Below are 20,887 nucleotides of genomic sequence, written 5' to 3'. Positions count from 1 at the left end.
GTGTTCTTGCCTGAAGAATCCCAGGGATGGGGGAGCCTAGTGGGCTACCACCTATGGGTCGCACAGAGTCGGACACGACTGAAGTGACTTAGCAGCAGCAGCAGCTACATTTCAAGTACTCAATGGCAGCATGTGGCTAGAGGCTACCACGTTGGACAGCAAGCCTTATAGAATGACTGATATGTGTTCAAATGATTTCAGCAGATACTCAGTATCCAAAGAATATTCTTTTTCCCTAAGGGTAGAGATAAGAAAGAAGGATGCTTGATTCTCCCTTCAGATATGTGGTTTGAGTGGTAGTCTTCAGTAGCTGTAGTTGACTACAACTATAAGAGGGCAAGCAGGCATGAGAAGGTATGAAAGAGCTGCTTCTGCTAAATGATTTTCTTAATAAAAAATAAGTGGGGAGGAGTTCAGGTTTTTTGCTTTTGATTTTTTTTTCTATCTGTAAACATACTGAAGTGGGATATTTATGAAGCAGTATATGTCACTAAAGTACAAGCCAGTAGAGATAGTATTTAGGATATCAGAGAACTATAAAGAAAGAAAAGAAGAAGAGAAATTATTTGGGGACAGTCTTAGTTTGGTTTCCTCAGAAGCAGACCTAACGCAAGTATTCAAGTACAAGCCATTTATTTGAGAGGTGATTCCAGGAAACACTAGTTGGGGAATGGAGAAATGTGAGAGGGAGGGAAAGAAGCCAGTATAGTATGCTATTAAGCAAGTTACCACTCTGAGTCACTGAAATTTGATCGCACTGAGGAGCTATGGGAAATGGCTTAGAAATACGCCACAGACTTCTACCAGCATAGGGAGGAGGGAGCTGAGGTATTTATGTACCAGCATCCTGAGTGACTATTCAATACTGCCCTCCAGTGATGGTACTTCTCCTTACCGACACAGTCCAACTGACTCTAGTGGTCACGGAAAGCCATTTATGCAAAGAAATCCTGAATCTGGCCGTTGAAAATCAGGACAGTGTATACTAAAATGATATGGGCTGGGGATACAAGTGGGTAATGGATAACATCTGCTGTAGACACTCTGACTCATAATGTAGAATGTATTTCAGATCTATGGAGCTGTCTCAAAATTCATACTGAACTTCCCAACTCTTTTCCCCTTCCTAGACCTGAGATCATGTTAAATGTACCCAGTTCCCCCTGTCCTGAGATCTACTGATAGAGGCATGAAGACCAAGGAGCCTTATAAACTTGATTCACTTTCCTATTAGTCTAGAGTCATTTCATACCAGTGTCTGTCACAACCAGTTGCTCAAATTTATAGGTCTAGCCAAAGGATATGCAGTGTTTTCCATTTTGGAGCTTGGGCTATGAGAAGCTGTTTACTACCCACCAAGGTATATCATCAAGTTCTGTCATTTTTTATATGTTTTCTCTATATTAATAATTGGTCTTTTAACTGACCTTAATATTATTTGTTGAATTCGTAGTCCATGTCATCTTACCATAGGGAAAGCTCTGTGGGGACTCCCAGCTTCTAGAAGCCAAAACTAATAAACTTTAGTTGCTCTTACACAAGGGATTTTCCAGTATGAACTTTTAATACAGGAAACTTTCACTTCTAATTTTCAGAAACTACTGAAAACAACGTTGGAGGATTCTCAAAAGGACCTAGAGATGAATCGAGTAAAGTAATGAGGGATTTAATAATTATGCAATGAATTGAGAATTCCAGATCATTTCTACCAAACATGAAAAATTATGAAAGATATGATTCATGTATATTTCTATATTCTATGTAATAGTTCAGAGAATAAATATCTAGAAGTTCAGTAGATCCAAGATAATATGATAGTTTTTCAATTGTAAATTCTGACCGTGCATTGTTAAAAATAGTCTAGTGAGATATAATTTATGTGACGTTTCCCAGTAGTTCAAAGCAGAACAAAACAAAAATCCATGTTTGTGTTGACTATGTGACTGTTTCAAACTAAAAATTATCCAGTTTTTATTTTTCACTGCTTTAAGAGAGCAACATGAGTTGGGCCATTAATTGCTAATTGTAAACCTGGTTATGTTCATTTTTTCCTTCAAAGATTAATTTTTTTATTTAAATGCTGTAGTTTCTTTTCATCGACCAATGTGAGGTGGAAAGTTCATCCTTTCGTGTTGCATAAATGGGAATTTGCTCAGTGTGGGCCTCATGGCCCTCAGCTGCTTCGAGGGGTCCTTGTAGCATTCAGGTGCTCTAGGTTGTCCAGAAGCTCATCCTTTGTTTCTGGGCCTCAATGGAAGCCAAGGTTGGTGTGTTCTTTCTCATGCCTACTTAGCTCCTCTGGTCTAAATGCAACTATCTGGAATGTTTAAAATAATTATTTGATAGATGGTATTCATGATAATAATAACTATTAATATTTATTAAACACTATACTCTGGGTTCTTTATATGCATTATCTCATTTAATTCTCACTCAACCATTTGGATTAGGTATATTTACTATTAGAGTCTTGGAGAAAACCCGAATCTTGAAGATTTAGTAAATCTTCCAAGGTCACCCAGCTAGGAGTTACAGTAAATGATTCTGCTAGTTAATTTCATTGATTAGATTGCTAGGCAGAGATAATGCTAGGGAGTTTTGATCTCTTGTAATCTTCTCTCCTGCAATTCCATTATTCTACTCCTTAATGAAACTTATACGTATATTGGTTTTTTTCCAAACTAAAATTAGAACTTAAAATATTTTATATGTAAACAGAAGGTTGTCTCAGCATTATTATTGGTTCCAGTAAAAATTGAATTATTGTATAAGTCAAGTTAGTATTCTACAGTTTATTTTATGTCAGCATGGACTCTGTCATTTTTAACTGTTTAAAATTCTCACAAAAACTAGAAGTAAGTTATTTTTGAATCTGATGTTCTGACTATTCTACGAAAATACTTACAGGTAGGCTATAAATAAAATACCCTATTTTATATTTATCACTCCCCCTACAATTATTACAAATTCACAGAAAATTCTGCACACTTGTAAATTAGGGGATAATATGAATATTTTAAAAAATGTGAGTCATTGATCATCTCAGATGTAGCTGAGGAACTAACATCAGTGAGTTCATTACTAGAGCTTTTCCAAAGAAAATAAAGTTGGCTGTTGTTAGCATCTCCTTTAAAGATTTTTTTTTACCTCATAAAAATTAGTTGTTATGGAGTCCCTCGTAGTGTAATGACGAATCTCCACTTAGGGGATCTGGCGCATAATTAAAGTGCAGTTTAGAATTAAATGAAGAAAGAGCAGACTCACAGATAGAACAAATTAGTGGTTACCCATGGGGAGAGGGAAGGGGGGAGGGGCAGTATGGGGGTGGGGGCGCTGGTGCGGAGAGTGTTACTATGTGATTGTATGAAATCATGTTTGTGAAACTTCCAAAAATTGTTAAGGACTATAAAATTAAAGAATCATTCAAAAAAGAAAGATTACCTGGCCCATATGACTGGCATATGTTAATTCATAAATTATGATTTTGGCTTCATTTAAAAAATAAAGTGCATTTTAGTAACTCCCAGCATTTGACATATTTCAAGTTGTTAGCAAAGCACTAGGAAGCACAAATGACCAGTTTCTACTCAACTGCTTAGATGAACCTTTACTATTTTTAACTGAGAGGGCTTCTGGAGAAATCATGTCAGCTAGTACTATAGGTTATCACTTTGGTTCCTGAATGATCAATTTCTATACTCCTAAAGTTGTCCTACTATGAATTTGTTTTTATCCCCTGAAAACTATTTTTATTGTCCAGATTAAGACTGTGGTCCAGACAACATCTTTCCCATTCCCATCAAGTGTAGAAATACACAGGTTTCGGGAAGGATACATGGGTTTCAGGATATATTTGGCAGTGGTAAGATAATCAGTTCAGTTCAGCCGCTTATTCATGTCTGACTCTTTGCAACCCCATGGACTGCAGCACGCCAGGCTTCCCTGTCCATCACCAACTCCCAGAGCTTGCTCAAACTCATGTCCATTGAGTCGGTCATGCCATCCAACCATCTCATCCTCTGCCGTCCCCTTCTCCTCCCTCCTTCAGTCTTTCTCAGCATCAGGGTCTTTTCCAATGAGAAAGACAATAATGACACTAACAAAACCTACCATCTGTATTGTGGTTTTATATGGCAGGCCCTGTGCTAACGTTCTTCACTATAAATTACCTCCTTAAATAATCGGACAGAATATTTCCCTGTGTATTTTTTCTCAGTGATCCTGCAATAAGATTGCTAATAGAGAATGAGGGTGGAAAAGACCATATAGGAGGCATGAGGAGAGATATTAAAGATATGAGAGGAGGGCATGGCAACCCACTCCAGTATTCTTGCCTGAAGAATCCCTTGGGCAGAGGAGCCTGGTGGGCTACAGTCCACAGGGTCACAAAGAGTCGGACGTGACTGAAGCATATAAAGATGTGAGCTCATAAAAATATGAGCATGTAAACATAAAGATATGAGGTCATCACTTAGACAAAGGGAAAGCAGATTCAGAATAGAGTAGAATGGATGTTCTGCATTATGCTGAGTGAAAAAACTAAGCCAAAAGCCAATCTCAAAATGGTTACATACTGCATGATTCCATTTATATAACATTCTAGAAATGACAAAATTACAGAGATGGAGAACAGATAAGTGGACATCAGGGGTTTGGGAAGGGGAAGGCGAGGGGGAGGGGTTCATTCGAGAAAAGGGATCATAAATTTAAAGTGAAAACAGATGACTGGTGAGATTTTTCTCTTAGCCGTGTTCCCATGATGAAGTGGGGGCATAGAAAAAAGCAAATTTTGTAGGGCACTTTCTTTGGAGAAATGGAAGAGCAAGGGGGTTAAGAGTATTTTTAGAGGAGTTCTTATAATTACGGGCCATGTGATCTAGGTGGTGAGAACAGAAGGGAAGCCAGGAGGAAGCTGATGGGTAGTAAGAAAGTGGCATCTTTGAGATCAGCTTTAATCTCAAAGAGAGATAATTGGCTATAACCCAGTACAAAATAAAAAGTTAAAAAGAGAGAGAGACCACGTTCCTAAACCATAATGCAACAATAACAATAATAATGATTACAAATGGGTAACTTTAAAAGTCACATATGTTTGGAAACTGAATGCATAGTACTAAATAACCTTTTCCATTGTAATGAAATCTGCTTTTTCAGATTTCAAAGTCATACAAATAAACTTTATTATATAGTTTTCTTCATATAAGGCTAGTGTTTATTAGGCTTATCCTTAGATATTTTATGACTTCTGTTGTTATATGTATAGATCACATTTTCCATTACATATTCTGGTTAGGTATTACTGGTGTATAGGAACCTCCTAATTTTTGTATGCTGAGCTCGAATCTTGTCTTTTACTGAACGTTCTTCTAATTTTAATAGCTAAATTATCTTGACATTTTAGGTGGTCATGTGATTCCCCCAAATAATGACAGATTGTACTCTTCCTTTCCTAGACTTACCACTCTAATTCCTGTTTCTTTGCGCCAAACATCTATTTTAAACACTGGCTTGTGCATGTGTGCGTGCTAAGTTGCTTCAGTTGAATCTGACTCTTTGTGACCTTATGGACTGTAGCCCGCCACGCTCCTCTGTCCATGGGATTCTCCAGGCAAGAATACTGGAGTGGCTTGCCATGCCCTCCTCCAGGGGATCTTCCCAACCTAGGAATGGAAACCATGTCTCAAGTCTCCTGCATTGGCAGGCAGGTTCTTTACCACTAGCGCCACCTGGGGAGCCCTAAATATTGGCTCATCCTTGTCTTATTCATGATTTGAATTGAAAACTTCTAATGTTTCTTCCATTTAATGTACTATTTCTAGGAGATGCTTTGTATCACGTTAAGTAAATTTCCTTGTATTTCTCTTAATAAGAGTGAGAAATGAGTGCCATTCTTGACATATGGCTTCCTTCTCTAAGAAGCTGGCTGCTTGACATCTCTCCGTAGGAAGTCAGAGAAAAGGGGAGATAAGATCTGGGGTGCACATACTCAGCCATTTATGGGTATGGTATGACCTTGGAGTAGCAAGCATCATCTCTACTCAACATCTCAAAGGCCAAATATTCATCACATGGCCACATCTAGCTTCAAGGGAGGCTGCTGATGATTAATGCTTTTCACTCAACAACCTGTACCCATCTGAGACTCTAACACCATAGAAGTGCAAGATAGCAGATGCTGGAGGACAGATAGCTACACCAAATAACCATGTGTGTACTGAAACGCATTAACACATTCTCTAATATTACATCACCCTCACCTTCCTAGGATAAACGTCTTGGATCATGAATATTTTTTACTATGTGATTGGAATCCATTTGTGAGTGTTTGGTTTTTGCATCTGTGTTTGTTAAAAATAATTTTTAAATTAATGCAGAGAGGGACTTCCTTGGTGGTCCAGTGGTTAAGAGTCTGCCTTTACAATGCAGGGGACACAGGTTTAATCCCTGGTCTGAAAACTAAGATGCCACATGCTGCGGAGCAGCTAAGCGGCAACTAGAGAGTCCAAGCAACAAAAGATCCTACATGACCTAATGAACACTGCCCTAAGACCCAATGCAGCCAAACAAATTAATAAACATCAGTGCAGAAGGTGGTAATGCTTCACATTTCTATGGTACACTGCAGCTTTTGTAAGTCATTTCACATACATTATCTCACTTGAGAATACATGATAATCGGAGCTGACTCTTTTAAAAAAAATAATAAAGTAGATATTAAGTGTTAGAAAATATCTACAAATGGAAACTGCAGGTTTCTCTTAATGTTGACTCAATTCTAAAGGACAATCCATGAAACTAAAATGAGAATTAGAGGAGAGAGAGGATACAGAGAATTGAAAAAGGATTTTTGCTTGCATGATTTCAGAGGGATTTTATCACTCTCCAAGATGTACGAGGAGGAATGGGACTGCCAGCTCTGTAAAATGTCTAGCCCTCTGCTGGTTTTCTAAGCATTCTGTTGACAGAGTTTAAACAACCTGGTTTTGAGTCCATAAGTAAAGAACTTCCCTGTCATTCAACCTTCTTTGGCTTTTTGAACTTTTGATTCCTTACTTATCTGCATGTACCAAATTGTGCTGTGCAAAGTTGCTTTGGTTGTGTCCGACTCTGTGCAACCCTACAGACTCCAGCCCTCCAGGCTCCTCTGTCCATCGGATTCTCCAGGCAAAAATACTGGAGTGCATTGCTATTTCCCTCTCCAAATTAGATGATGACAGTTGAGCCCACACCCAGGAAAAGGAAGCACTAAAACTCTGGGCCGCTCCTGCTGTTTGTCTGGCAGCTGGGTCATCTGTGTCCTGGTCACGGGACAGGGCTGAAGAGCTTTTCCAGGATACACGATAATTACACTGCAATGATCACTCAAAAGTAGAGTGCCTTTGGGAGGAAAATAGATGGTAGGCTGACATCATTTTGCAAAAAGAGGCGCTCTATATGACAATGACTGGGCATCAGAGTAAACATTTGTTGTTATTTAGTCGCTGCAGTTGTGTCCGACTCTTTGAGACCCCATGGACTATAGCCTGCCAGGTTCCTCTATCCATGGGATTCTTCTGGCAAGAATACTGGAGTGGGTTGCCATGCCCTCCTCCAGGGGATGAACTCCCATCTCCTGCTTGGCAGGTGGATTCTTTACCACTGAGCCACCTGGAAAGCCCCAGAGTAAACATAGAATTGCCCCAATAGCAGGGTCTCTTTGTAGATTTTACCCATATAAAATATGCTTTGTTAACTTCTCTCTGCCGAGTCTCAGAGCCTCCTGGGTGTCATAGATTTGATACTTAGGGCAGCACTTACCTCTGAGGAGAGCTCTCAGCTGGGCTTTCAATGCTCTCTCTCCCATCACCCTGCTTCTCCCTTTCTCCCCGCTCCCCCACATACATACCCTCAGAAGCAATTACACTCTAAGCTACCTGGAGAGAATCTTCTGGCTTCTCTGGGACACTGGCTGCATCTTCCAAAATGAAGCAAAGATCTGGGAATTGTCTGAAAACCCATATTGGTGCACACATCTCATTTGAACAGATTAGGTCCTATAGCAGCTTTTGGCCCTAGATTTTGTGCATTGATCAGACTGCTCAAATCATTCATCAAGTCCACTTTGTACCATTTTTAGACACCCTAAATGGCAAAATTCTTAATGACTATTTCTACTGGTATAAATGGATACCTTCAGTGTCTCTTTTTACCACGCACAATAAGTAGCCTAAAGTGCAGGGAGAAATATCTCAGAATCCCATCTATTTTTTACCAACATTAGCCTTAGAAATTATGAACACTGAAAATGAATAAGGTTGAGGTCCAATTGAAAAGAACTGTGCCATTTCCATTTTCAGTCTTTTCAAGCAGATATCATATATCATGAAGGTGCGACAGTGTAATGAACAGCACAGGTAGTGTAACTGAGCACTTCAGTTTAAAATAAGTGCTTTAAAATAGCAAATTATACCTTACAGGAAGAAAAGATGTTTCCTTGTGTCTTGAAAGTGGGTGATGGGTAATTTAAAACTCTTCAGATATCCAAAATTTGGTTACCTATTTTTAACATGCTGAACTGAAGTTTGAAAAAAAACTGTCCAGTTTCAAAGCCCAGTTCTTCACTGTCAGACTTTGTGATCTCTCTTTTTTTTTTAATGGTCTCTTAATATAAATAGATAATAGGAATATTGTAAGGAGGGAAATTACTGAAGAAAGAGGCTACCAAATAGTAAATATGTTAAAAGCTCCACAGCTAAAAGAGCCTGGTATTAGGTCAGCAAAAGATAGATCCACCTTACAATAAAAAAAAAAAATCCAAAGATAGACCCCAGTATATCTGAGAATTTAGGAAAAAAACAAATTGCATCCTGTCTGTCTCCTCTGCCCATCATGTTAAATGCAGTGTTGTTATTGAACCACATTCAGATTGCTCAAGATTTAAATGTAAAAAGTAGAACTACATTTAAAGTATAGCTGAAAGAAATTTTAGATGAATATTTCTATCATCTTTGGTGGAGAAGAGCTTCCTACGCAGAGAATCAAAACTAGAAGTCATAAAGGAATATATTGATGAAATTTGACTACTAAAAAGAGTGAAATTGGTCTAAGTCTGAGCATGCATGAGTGCTAAGTTGCTTCACTCGTGTCCGACTCTGTGCGACCCCATGGATTATAGCCTGCCAGTCTCCTCTGTCCATGGGATTCTCCAAAGTCTGAGCATACAAAGTCTTATATAAATAACCCTGAGACCTCATCTCCAAAAAGAAAAACAGTCTCATTCTGGAACGTTGAATATATTCACTTGAAAAATATAAATTTAAAAAAAAATCAAGTGAAAACTTACGATCTATCACTGATTAAATATCTACAAAGTGGCTACAGTACTGGGATGAACTTCACCAGGCCAGATTAGTCCAATATGCAAAGATCATACTTCTATAAGAGGCAAAACCTGCCAGAAGCTTTAATTCCTCACAAAACCTCAGACCACATACAGCCATTAGCCAAAGTAAACATGACGAGAGAACGAGCATCAGAATTGTCAGTAAATTCTGCAAAGTTGAAATCTAAGCCATCGGTTTCAGTAATTCCCAGAAATAACGACCACATCTAAACACTGTGTAACTTTGTGATTTTTACAGTTGAGCCAGTGCAAAGGTTTTAGGAATTTAAAAAATCATATAATTGATGTCTCATACATAGACACCTTTGTATCTAGTTAGCTTTTAAAAGTATTCATTTGGCCTAAGTGAAATACCATCAAGGAATTTAGGGTGGAAAAACTGCCTAGAGATCAAGGTCAAGGGAAAGCCCTAAATAGCTTCTAAGAAACTTGCCACACCCTGAACAAATATAACCTGGTAATTCTGTCTCACTGACTGACCTCAGTGCATGGATAAGGCCAGCTTTAAGCAGTTGAATGGGTGTTTAATTCTGTCCAAAACCTACATCCTAATTGCAAGTTTGCAGTTTAATTTGTAGTGGCCTCAAGTAATAGGGTATTTCCATGTGGAAATGGGGCCCATGAAGAACATGGTAGGATGGATTGGAGTTGAGGTGCTCCCTGAAAACTAACCTAGGGATTGTTATGCTCATCCGAGCATCAGCCACTAGTGGCATGTTGAGTTGGCTCATTTGGAGCTGATACCATATCCTTACCAAAGACCCCTTACAGAGGCCTCTGAGCTCCTCACCAAGAGGCTGTGCCTCAGAATGTCATGAGGAGAAGGGAAAATGACCTAGATATCTCAGACTGAAGAAAGGTACCAATTTTGCTTCAAACTGTCCAGTAACAGGGGCTCTGCAGTAAGAGTATTTGAGAGTGGAGATCGAACCATCCTGGAAAGATCTGTACAGTCTCTCTCCTCTCTTTGCTTGGCATGAGGATACACAAGCTGTTGCATTGAATTAGGTAAAATAAGCAAAAGATAATTCTGAGACTGTTATTTTATGTTGGTAGGTCATACTAGAGCTTGTTAAGAAAACTTCTTTAGCAGAAACAGATTCACAGATATAGAAAACAAACTTGTGGTTATCAAAGGGGAGACAGAAGTGTACAGGGACAAATTAGGGGTATGGGCTGCTAAGTCGCTTCAGTCGTGTCCGACTCTGAGCGACCCCATAGACGGCAGCCCACCAGGCTCCACCATCCGTGAGATTCTCCAGGCAAGAACACTGGAGTGGGTTGCCATTTCCTTCTCCAATGCATGAAAGTGAAAAGGGAAAGTGAAGTCACTCAGTCGTGTCCAACTCTTTGCGACCCCTTGGACTGCAGCCTACCAGGCTCCTCCGTCCATGGGATTTTCCAGGCAAGAGCACTGGAGTGGGTTGCCATTGCCTTCTCCATAGGGGTATGGGATTAACTAATTATTATGTATAAAATAGATAAACAACAAAGACATATAGTGTAACACAGGGAATTATAGCCATTATCTTGTTAATAACTCACAATGGAATATAAGCTACAAAAATTCTGACTCACTATGCTATGTACCTAAAATTAATATAATATTATGAATCAACTCTACTTTAATAAAAAGAAAAATCTGCTTTGTGATTGCTTTGGCTATTGTAGGAGAAGCCTGTCTTGGAAATGATTAATAGAAGTCTGTAATTGAGTGCTCCTAGTGTCTGTGAAGGGGAAGGAGAGAACTCACAGACAGATGGTGTAAAATGGGGTATTTTATCCTTTGCCATGGGGCACAAAGTGCCTTTTCTCCTCTGTGGAGGGATTGTGAAATGCAACATAGAACTGTAAACTAGGCTGGTTGAGAGGGTCCATCTCTCCTAGACCAGGGCCAACAACACCTTTGGGAGCTACAAAGGAGCAGGATCATGACCTCGCTGGTACCAAAAACTTGAGTTTGTTTTAGGTTCTTTTCTCATATATAAGACAGCAGCATCCCACAGTAGCTGAAGAAAGGAAAATTCAACTCCATTTCTGGCTGTTAGATCTGAGAATTAGACCTGGCTATTTGGTCTGGCACAGAATCATTGAAAGAAGTATCATCATTTGGTGCGTGTTATTTTGTTCAGACGCTTTACTGTGATCTTCTCTTTCTCTCATCCCCTTACACTTGTTGTCCTCTCACAACAGGTGTAGAAGACATCGTGGCGATAATGATTCCTGAGCCCAAAGGGAAGGAGATAGTAAGCCTGCTGGAGAGAAACATCACTGTGACAATGTACATCACCATTGGAACCCGGAACTTGCAGAAATACGTGAGCCGTACCTCGGTTGTGTTTGTTTCCATCTCCTTCATCGTCCTCATGATCATTTCCCTTGCCTGGCTGGTCTTCTATTATATCCAGAGGTTTCGATATGCAAATGCCAGGGACAGGAACCAGGTGAGTAGCAGAAAGTTATAAAAGAAAAAACTTAAAATTTATTACCAAAGTAAGACATTCCTGTGTAAAATCACAGAAAATATCATGACCAAAACCAAACTTACCTACGATGCCCCTACTCAAGATAAACACTGTTAACATTTGCTGCAGAGGTTTTCAGATCTTTTCCAGGTATACACATTTTAATGTCTTGCTAACATTGTTCTGTAACATGGAGATACTTTGTCCCACATCCCTATTGCTCATTTGTGTGACAGTTATTTACTATTTAGACAGTGGCTCAGTTGGTGAAGAATCAGCCTACAATGCAGAAGACCCAGGTTTGATTCCTGAGTTGGGAAGAGCCCCTGGAGAAGGAAATGGCAACCCACTCCAGTATTCTCGCCTGGGAAATCCCATGGACAGAGGAGCCTGTCTGGCTATAGTCTATGGAGTCACAAGAATCAGACATGACTTGGCGACTAAACCACCAGACACAAATAAAGGGGGGAAGAGGACAGGAGCTAAGATTATGCTAATTATATCAATGTAATGTGGAAAGAGCCAGAATTTCCTCGAGAACAGAAAGAAACAAAAATAAATAAATAAAAGATATTTTGAAAGCAATAAATTTTGGAACAGGTAAAGCATACTCTTAGTATAAAATGCAAAAGGTATAAACCAGGTCTCCCGCATTGCAGGCAGATTCTTTGACATTTGAGCTACCTGGGAAGCCTGACATGGTGTACAATGAAAAGTAATTACATTCCCATGTCTGTCCCTCAGTTACGCAGTTTTTCTCTCTGGAATATCTTCTCACCCAAGGAATCTTATGTGCTTACAAACACCTGTGTGTGTGTATATGTGTGTGTGTTTAAACAAATAAGAGCACATATAAATCTGTACCAATATTTCTCACTTCATCCTAGAGATTAATTCCTATCAACACTCAATCCAAGCTGTCTTCTCATTTCTAATGACTGTATAGGCAGACCTTGGAGATACTATGGGTTTGATCCCTGACTGCTACAATGAAGAGAATATCTCAGTAAAGCAAGTCGACAGGAATTTTTTGTTTTCCCAATGCACATAAAATTATGTTTACACTATACTGTAGTCATAACATTATATCCAAAAAAGTATACGTACCTTAATTTTAAATACTGCCTAAAATGCTAACCATTATCTGAATCTTCAGCACATCATAATCTTTTTGCAATAATAACATCAAAGATCACTGACCACATATCACCACGACAAATATAGTAGTAATAAACGTTTGCAGTATTGTGAGAATTTCAAAATATGACACAGAGATACAAAGAGCAAATGCTTTCAGAAAAATGGCACCAATAGACTTGCTCAATGCAGGGTTGCCACAAGCCCTCAATTTGTAAAATACACAATATCTGTGAAGCCCAGTAAAACGAGGTATGCCTGTATAATGTTTTATTTTCTGCATATACTGCATTTATTTAGCCAGCTCCTATCAATGAATGTGTTTTCCCCTTACCAAAAAACAAAACGAAGCACACACACACACAAACGTGCATGTGACACAGCACATTTGTGAGTGTATCTGTATGGTAAATTCTGGAAGTTTTATAGCTAGGGCAATCGTATGTGTATTTTAAACTATAATGTGCTGTGCTTAGTCGCTCAGTCGTGTCCGACTCTTTGCCACCCCATGGACTGTAGCCCACTAGGCTCCTCTGTCCATGGAATTCTCCAGTCAAGAATACTGGACTGGGTTGCCATTCCCTTCTCCAGGGTATCTTCCCAACCCAGGGATCAAATCCAGGTCTCCCACATTGTAGGAGGATTCTTTACTGTCTGAGCCACCAGGAAAGCCTTTAAACTATAATTGATACTGCCAAATTGTCTGCCAGAAAGGTTGAACCAATTTATACATGAACCAGCAATATAGTAATACTAATACAAACAACATTCGTGCAGTAGTATATTAATACTGCTTATACTAACATATGGGGCTTCTCTGGTGGCTCAGTGGTGAAGAATCCACCTGCCAATGAAGGAGACGTGGGTTTGATCTCAGGGTCAGGAAGATCCCTGGAGAAGGAAATGGCAAGCCATGTCAGTATTCTTGCCTGAAAAATCCCATGGACAAGGAGCCTGGCGAGCTACAGTGCATGGGGTCACAAAGAGTTGGGCATGACTTAGTGACTAAACAACAAATACTAACATATAAAACAAGATACTAATAAAAAACACCGTTTCCAGTGTCCTCACCATATAAATGTTATGGCTGTTTTCGTTGTTTATGATTTAATAAGGTAAAAATGGTATCACATGTTTCTGATCACAGTATCTACTTACATTATTAGACAGACATCTTTTCAGTTGAGTTGTTGGTCACATTGACTAATGTGTATAAGCTCTTTACTGGTCAGGGTGGTTAACTCTTCGTGGGACTGCTACAGAGTCCATGTTTTTGCTCTAAACTTATTGTCTCTGATGTATCTTTGGGGCCATGCAGAAATTTGGGGGTATTGCATAACTGAATCTACCAATTTTTTATAGCTCCCAAGTTTTATATAATAAGATCTTCCGTAGTCCAAGATTATAGAAAAACAGTATCTCATCCACTGCTTTTTTTTTTCACTTTCACAATTAAAACTCTAATCTACAGAGAACTTATTTTGATTTAAAGAATCAAGTACAGAGCCAACGTTATTTTTTTTTCAGATTGCCTACTGGTTTTTGTAACTGGTGTTTATCGAATAATTAATCTTTTCCTTCTCATATGCAGAGCCTCCCCCATTTAGCATATATTAAAGCTCCATATGTATTTGGTTCTGTTTCTATGCTCTATAAAATGTAGCTTTAATCTGTCTTTTCACATTCTGATACCAAACTATTTTGAATATTTTAGCACCATAATATGCCTCATCTCTGTTCATGCTAATCTTCTTTTATTGCTCTGTCTTCACTTTTTTCATGTATATCTTTATATGAATTTAGAATCACTTTAAGCTAGTTTTTTAATTTATAGAATAATTTAGAAGGAATCTATAACCTAATGATGTTGAATCTTCCTATCTAAGAATGATATATGTTTTCCCTTTTTTCAACTATTCTTTTTATTCCCTAATAGCATTTTAAATATCCTCATTTAATCTTGCACATAAGAAATGTTTATTCCTAGTTCAGTGTGTTGCAATTATAAATGAAATCTTTTTAATATGGGAAGGCTTTTGATTTTTGTTTATTTTGCACATTGTTATAATTTAGTAATTTATGTATTCAATAATTTATCATGTAAAATTCTATCTTAATGTTAATAGTGATATTATGTAGTATATATTAAATACAGGCATGTTATATGAGCTCTCTATATATTTACATACATAATCTTAGTAACCTTATAGTACATAATTTTATTGTCCCCATTTTACAGAGAAGGAAACAAAGTTTAAATAACTAGCCCAAGGTCACACATCTAGTTATTGTTTAATAGACAGCAATTGAATCAATATCACAGCTTCAGAGCATACGCTCTTAACTAGTACATTATAGTGTTTGTGATTGTTTGAATTAGTTTACCAGGATTACACTAATAATATACAATCAATGATAATATATTACTTCTTTCAAATTTTCAACCTTCTTTTTTCTTCTATTGTCTAACTTCACTGACTTGTGCGTCTAGAACCAACTAAAGTAATAGTGGTAATAGTGAGCATACTACTCTTCATTCAGTATTTATGGGAGCATTCTGAATTTAATGGATTGTTTTTATCATTTCTCAATTTTATTATTTCCCCATGCAACCTTCTAGGTCGAGATATATATTTAACATGTTATGTAAATGTAAACATAGTCCTCTTTTATTCAGAGTTTTAATCAGGAATGTATTTTTAATTTTAACAAATGCCTTTCAACACCGATAGTTCTGACTTTTCTCTTTTGATCTGTTAATAGCAGTTTAAATTAATGGATTTCCCAATAATGAACCATCTTGAATTTCCAGTACATAACTAATCTAATGTGTGCTGAATTGTTTTGTTCATACCTTATTTAGTACATTATTTACTTTTTACCTTGATATTCACATGTGAAATTTGCCTGTAGTTTACTTGTTAAATTTGTATTTATGTATTTATTTTTGAGACTGCTAGGTCTTCGTTGCTTTGTGCGGACTTTCTCTAGTTGCAGTTAGTTGGGCGCTCATCTTTCTTGCAGTACTCTCACTGCAGGCTTCTCATTGCGGTGGCTTCCCTTGTTGCGGAGCGCAGCTCTAGGAGCACCAGCTTCAGTAGTTGCAGCAGGCAAGCTCAATAGTTGCAACTCATGGGCTCTAGAGCACTGGCTCAGTGTTTGTGATGTCCAGGCTTAGTTGCTTCGTGTCATAAGGGATCTTTCCGGACCAGGGATCGAACTCATGTGCCCTGCATTGGCAGGCAGATTCTTATCCACTGCTCCACCAGAGAAGTCATGGTTTACATTTTATCATGTCTAGGCAATGGTGCTACTGCTTTTATAAGAAGAATTTAGAAATTTTGCTCCATTTTCTGTAGTTGGGTTGTAGTGTCCAACATGGAAGTCACTAACCATGTGTGACTTTAAATTTAAATTAATTGTAATAAAATTAAATTTAAATTTGTGTTCCTCAGTCATACTAGCCACATTTCTAGTGGCTTCTGGATGACAGGGCATAGATAGGACATTTTCACCATCATGGAAAGTCCTGTAGGATGGCCTAATTCTAGAACATTTTAAAGAGTGTTGGATTTAGCTGATCCTTAATGTAGTATAGGGCTTCCATGATAGTTGGTAAAGAATCCGCCTGCAATGCAGGAGACCCCAGTTCAATTCCTGGGTTGGGAAGATCCCCTGGAGAAGAGATAGACTACCCACTCCAGTATTCTTGGGCTTCCCTTGTGGCTCAACTGGCAAAGAATCCACCTGCAATGCAGGAGACCTGGGTTTGATCCCTAGGTTGGAAAGGTCCAACTGGAAAAGGGAAAAGCTACCCACTCCAGTATTCTGGCCTGGAGAATTCCATGAACTGTATAGGCCATGGGGTCACAAAGAGTTGGTCACAACTGAGCGACTTTCACTTCACTAACGTGTTTCAGATTTTTTCGTAAGCCAATAAATTCAAAGTTGTTTTAGAGGACAGCTCTTCGATTTTCTATTTATTTTATGAAAACTCATCTGTTTAAATTTTCTATAGAATCTGGAACAATTTTTTAAACATTTTTATTGCTTTTTTTGACTCTCAAAATGATGCATGTTTGTTCTAAAAATTTTGGCAGTCAGAAAAATGCTAAAAGAAAACAAATCACCCATCACCCTACTGACTTGTTAACAATTAAGAACATTACCTTCCAGACTTTTAATTCCATATGTATATATATTCAGTAAATTGTTGTCATATGTGTGTTATGTATGCATGAGATACAGACACACATGTTAGACATGTAAATTTGTGTGGTTTTTTTTATCAAATGGTGAGCATTTCCTCCATCATTGAGTAATATTTAAAACATCATTTTTAGTAGCTACATAGTAGTCGGGTTCTACCACTTAACAAAAGTGAGCAAGTTACTTTATGCTTTAGTTTTCTAAACTAAACAGGAATATGCTTTCTTTTTTTAGTTATAGTGAGGATTAAATGACTTAATGTGTCTTATATTTTAAGGTCCCTGAGCATAATTACTCACTTACAGAGCTCTCAATGAAGGGTATCATTATTACCATCATATAAATTCCATAACCATTACATACAGTTCCAACTTTGATACTTTTACTGAACATTCTTGAATTTAAGTAGATGCATTCCCAGTTAGACACAAGGCAGTGAAACTAGATATGGAGCAAAAAATAAGTTCAGTTCCGTTGGTTCCTAAAGGTTACATTTGAAGAACCCGTACAAATATAAATTAGTTGTTGCGAAGATACTTACCAGCTGATCCAACAATGATAGAGATGGTACCCCTATCTTTTTGAGTCTAGAGGTAATCCAAGCAGTCTTGGGGAAATTGAGGCAAGGATGAAACTTTCAGTCTTGAATTAGTTGAGTAACTGTTTCCTATGCTAGCTCTCTTTGTGCAGGTAGATATAGATTGCATTTCTGTCTTGACATGTGCATACTCTGTGACGTATGTGAAAAGTAAATTAGAATGGATGACATGATGTGGATGAGGTTTAAGTTTTTACTCTGCTGCCTTTTTATGAACTTTCCTTGAATTACAGGATGTTACCTTTGGTTCACTCTGTGAATTTGGATCATGCTGAAAGCACTATTTCTTGATCAAAATAGACATCATACTTTAGCCCTTTTATGAATAAAATAAGGATCTATAATTTCCCTTAGAGAAATATTTCTCTTTTGATGGGGAGTGCTTCATTCTAGTCAACAGAAAGTTACAGCCGTCTAAGCTATAGCTTTAGTAAGCATCAGGTAAACTGAAGTCATTTATTTTTATTGAAGTATTATTGGCCCTTCCAGAAAGAGTAACTCTCAGGTTAGATGTTGACTCACAGTCTAAAATGGAATATGAAAGGCATTAATGTTACATTGGTGAAGTATCTAGCCATTCTGGTATGTAATTGAGAGACTGAACTTGGATTAGCTACCAGCACACCTCAGTCTCTGCCTGGCTTGGTGCAGGTCACACTTAGCGGAAAGTCACCATCATCTTACATGATCATTAGCCCTTTAATATCATTTCAATGTAGCTTCGCATGGAGTAAGATTTGCTAGATGTTCTTTATGGTAGTAATGTCACTGCAATGTCTTTAAGAGGATGACATGGAGGATTAGGGCCGCAAGTTACAATGGAGAGGGAGACTTGACTGGTGTGGCATGTTCCCTAAAGAAACTGTAACCAAGACGGTGCTAGTGTGTGTTGACAGTTAAAGACACCGCCTTGTAGTCAGATGGGTCTGGACTGCAGTCTTTGCTCTGGCAGTTTCTAGTGGTGTGATCTTGTCTGGGTCCTTATCTTTCTCTGCCTAGATTTCCTCACATGTAAACTGGGAATGACCATAGGTCATCCCCACAGGCTTGATGCAAGGACCCAGTGAAAAAATGCATGTAGGTTATCAGAGAACTGTTAACAAGATTGCATTTTTTGGAATACAGAAAGGTTTATTGCAGGGCTGGTCAAGGAGAATGGGTGGCTCATGCTCAAAAAAACCCCAACCTGGGTTGTCTTTAATGGGTGAAGCATCTCTTAGAAAATAGTGTTTCCCTCCCAAATTTAAATAGACAGGTTCTTACATAACTCACATATAGCTAAGTCTGGATAGGGGCTTTGTGTCCCAGGTGACACAGTTTGAAATAAAATGGAATTATTTTTCCAGAGTTATGGGGAAAGGAGGACATATCAATAGACTACAGAGAAAAAACCTGGCATTCTTAGAAAATACCTTCCCATGCAACAGTGTGTTTTAATTCACAATAACAGTGTGCACACTGTTTTTAGAAAAAGGCAAAAATAAAAGTGTTCATTTAAAAGTAAATGTTCTCCACCCCCGCTTCAGACTCTTTGTCAACTTCCCTCCCTGTAGCTCTCCCCAGAGGAAACAAGCCTTAGCACTTCCATTTCTATGCTTCCAGAAGTTTCTGTGTCTATAAATAAGAAAAGTTCCGTTCCACATTTATTATTATACATGCACAAGGACTCTGCCTTCACATGGCAATATATTATAGTGGCATCAACAGGAAATACACATAAAAACAGATATGAGCCCACTTGGAGGACTGTGCAGGAATCAGGATAACAGTTGATGGGTTTGGACTAGAGTGAGCAAGATGGAGAAGCCAGATGGGCATCAAATTAGGGCAATATTTTGAAATTCTGTGGATTCGATGTAGCATATAAACCAGTTATCCTAGTTTATACCTGCTATACTAGCCTTGTGCTTCCCAGGTGGTGCTAGTGATAAGGAGCCTACCTGCCAATGCAGGATATGGAAGAGACATAGGTTTAGTCCCAGGGTGGGGAAGATCACCTGGAGGAGGACATGGCAACCCACTCCAGTGTTCTTGCCTGGAGAATCCCATGGACAGAGGAGCCTAGTGAGCGACAGTCCATAGGGTTGCAAAGAGTCAGACAGGACGAAAGCGACTTGGCACACACACACATACTAATCTAATTATTAATACCCCCCATTTTATTCTCACAAGTGTTCCCGTTTAGATAATAATCATATGGTTATCTTATGTGTGAGGGAAACAGAATCAAGGGTGCAATTAGGGCAGTTCCTGCAACATTAACTGAAATAGCAAAAGCAGAAAAAGAGGTCCAGAGGGGCCAGAGAAACCAGAAATGGGGTATGGAGATAATAAGCTGTAGAAGCCAACACAACGTTGTAAATCAACTATACTTTAATTTTTAAAAGCAAGCAGATACTAAATAAATATTGATAAAAAGAAGCCTATTAGATGGAGATGCCTGGTAGGTATTTGATATACAAGCTGAGAATTTAGGAGAGAAGAGGTGGAGGTGGCAATATAAGAGTTATCTGTGTAGAGATGCCCTTTAAATGGTCAGGACAAGGTGAGTGCCCCCTGGAAATGGGCATCCAGAGAAGAGGCCTGAAGACAGCTGGGTGTACACTTGTGCCCCAGTCTTTCTCCCTCCATCATATGACTTTATGTATTTGTTTTATTTTCTTCCCAGTTCCTGTCACTGTTTGAAACCATTTTCTCCCTGCCCTGTACCTCCCCCTGCCCGCAGGCTCTCTTACGGAGTTGAAGCAAGGGTGCTGGTTAGCAGAGACCACGCACAGCCTCACGCTCCCTCTGGATCCAGTTCTCCTTGGCTCAGGGTCACTGCTCCGCTGTGGCTTTCACTCATATCACTTATCTTTGATAAAGCTCTGTCCTCTTTTCTCCAGGGCCAGGCTGCTTGGGGACCTTGCCGTCAGCCAGCCTGTGGATGCCTGAGTCCAGTGTCTATTTCAGGCTCCCTATCCACAGAGCTCACAGAGGTGGCTGGACCCCTGTACTCCATTCCTGAACAAACCCTGTGGCCTGGAAGAGCCCATGAAAGCATCCCATGAGGGTTAGGGTACAGGTTGGCTCGGAGCATACACAGGACCCTTAGGT

At 38.8% G+C, this 20,887-nt stretch overlaps 1 protein-coding gene across 1 annotated transcript in view; it reads left to right on the top strand.

The window, feature by feature from the left end:
* Positions 1 to 20,887, top strand: part of RNF150 (ring finger protein 150) — a 258,445-nt gene that overhangs the window by 148,512 nt on the left and 89,046 nt on the right. The window contains exon 2 of the mRNA XM_081545481.1: positions 11,576 to 11,826. Coding sequence (XP_081401607.1) covers positions 11,576 to 11,826 — 251 coding nt within the window. The remainder of the gene's footprint in view (positions 1 to 11,575; positions 11,827 to 20,887) is intronic.

This window comes from Giraffa tippelskirchi, chromosome 11, assembly GCF_054371585.1.
Source record: "Giraffa tippelskirchi isolate mGirTip1 chromosome 11, T2T-mGirTip1v1.2.pri, whole genome shotgun sequence".
Classification (NCBI taxonomy): Eukaryota; Metazoa; Chordata; class Mammalia; order Artiodactyla; family Giraffidae; genus Giraffa; species Giraffa tippelskirchi.
The sequence above is the reverse complement of the archived record's forward strand: the minus strand, read 5'-3'. Positions and strand labels throughout refer to the sequence as shown.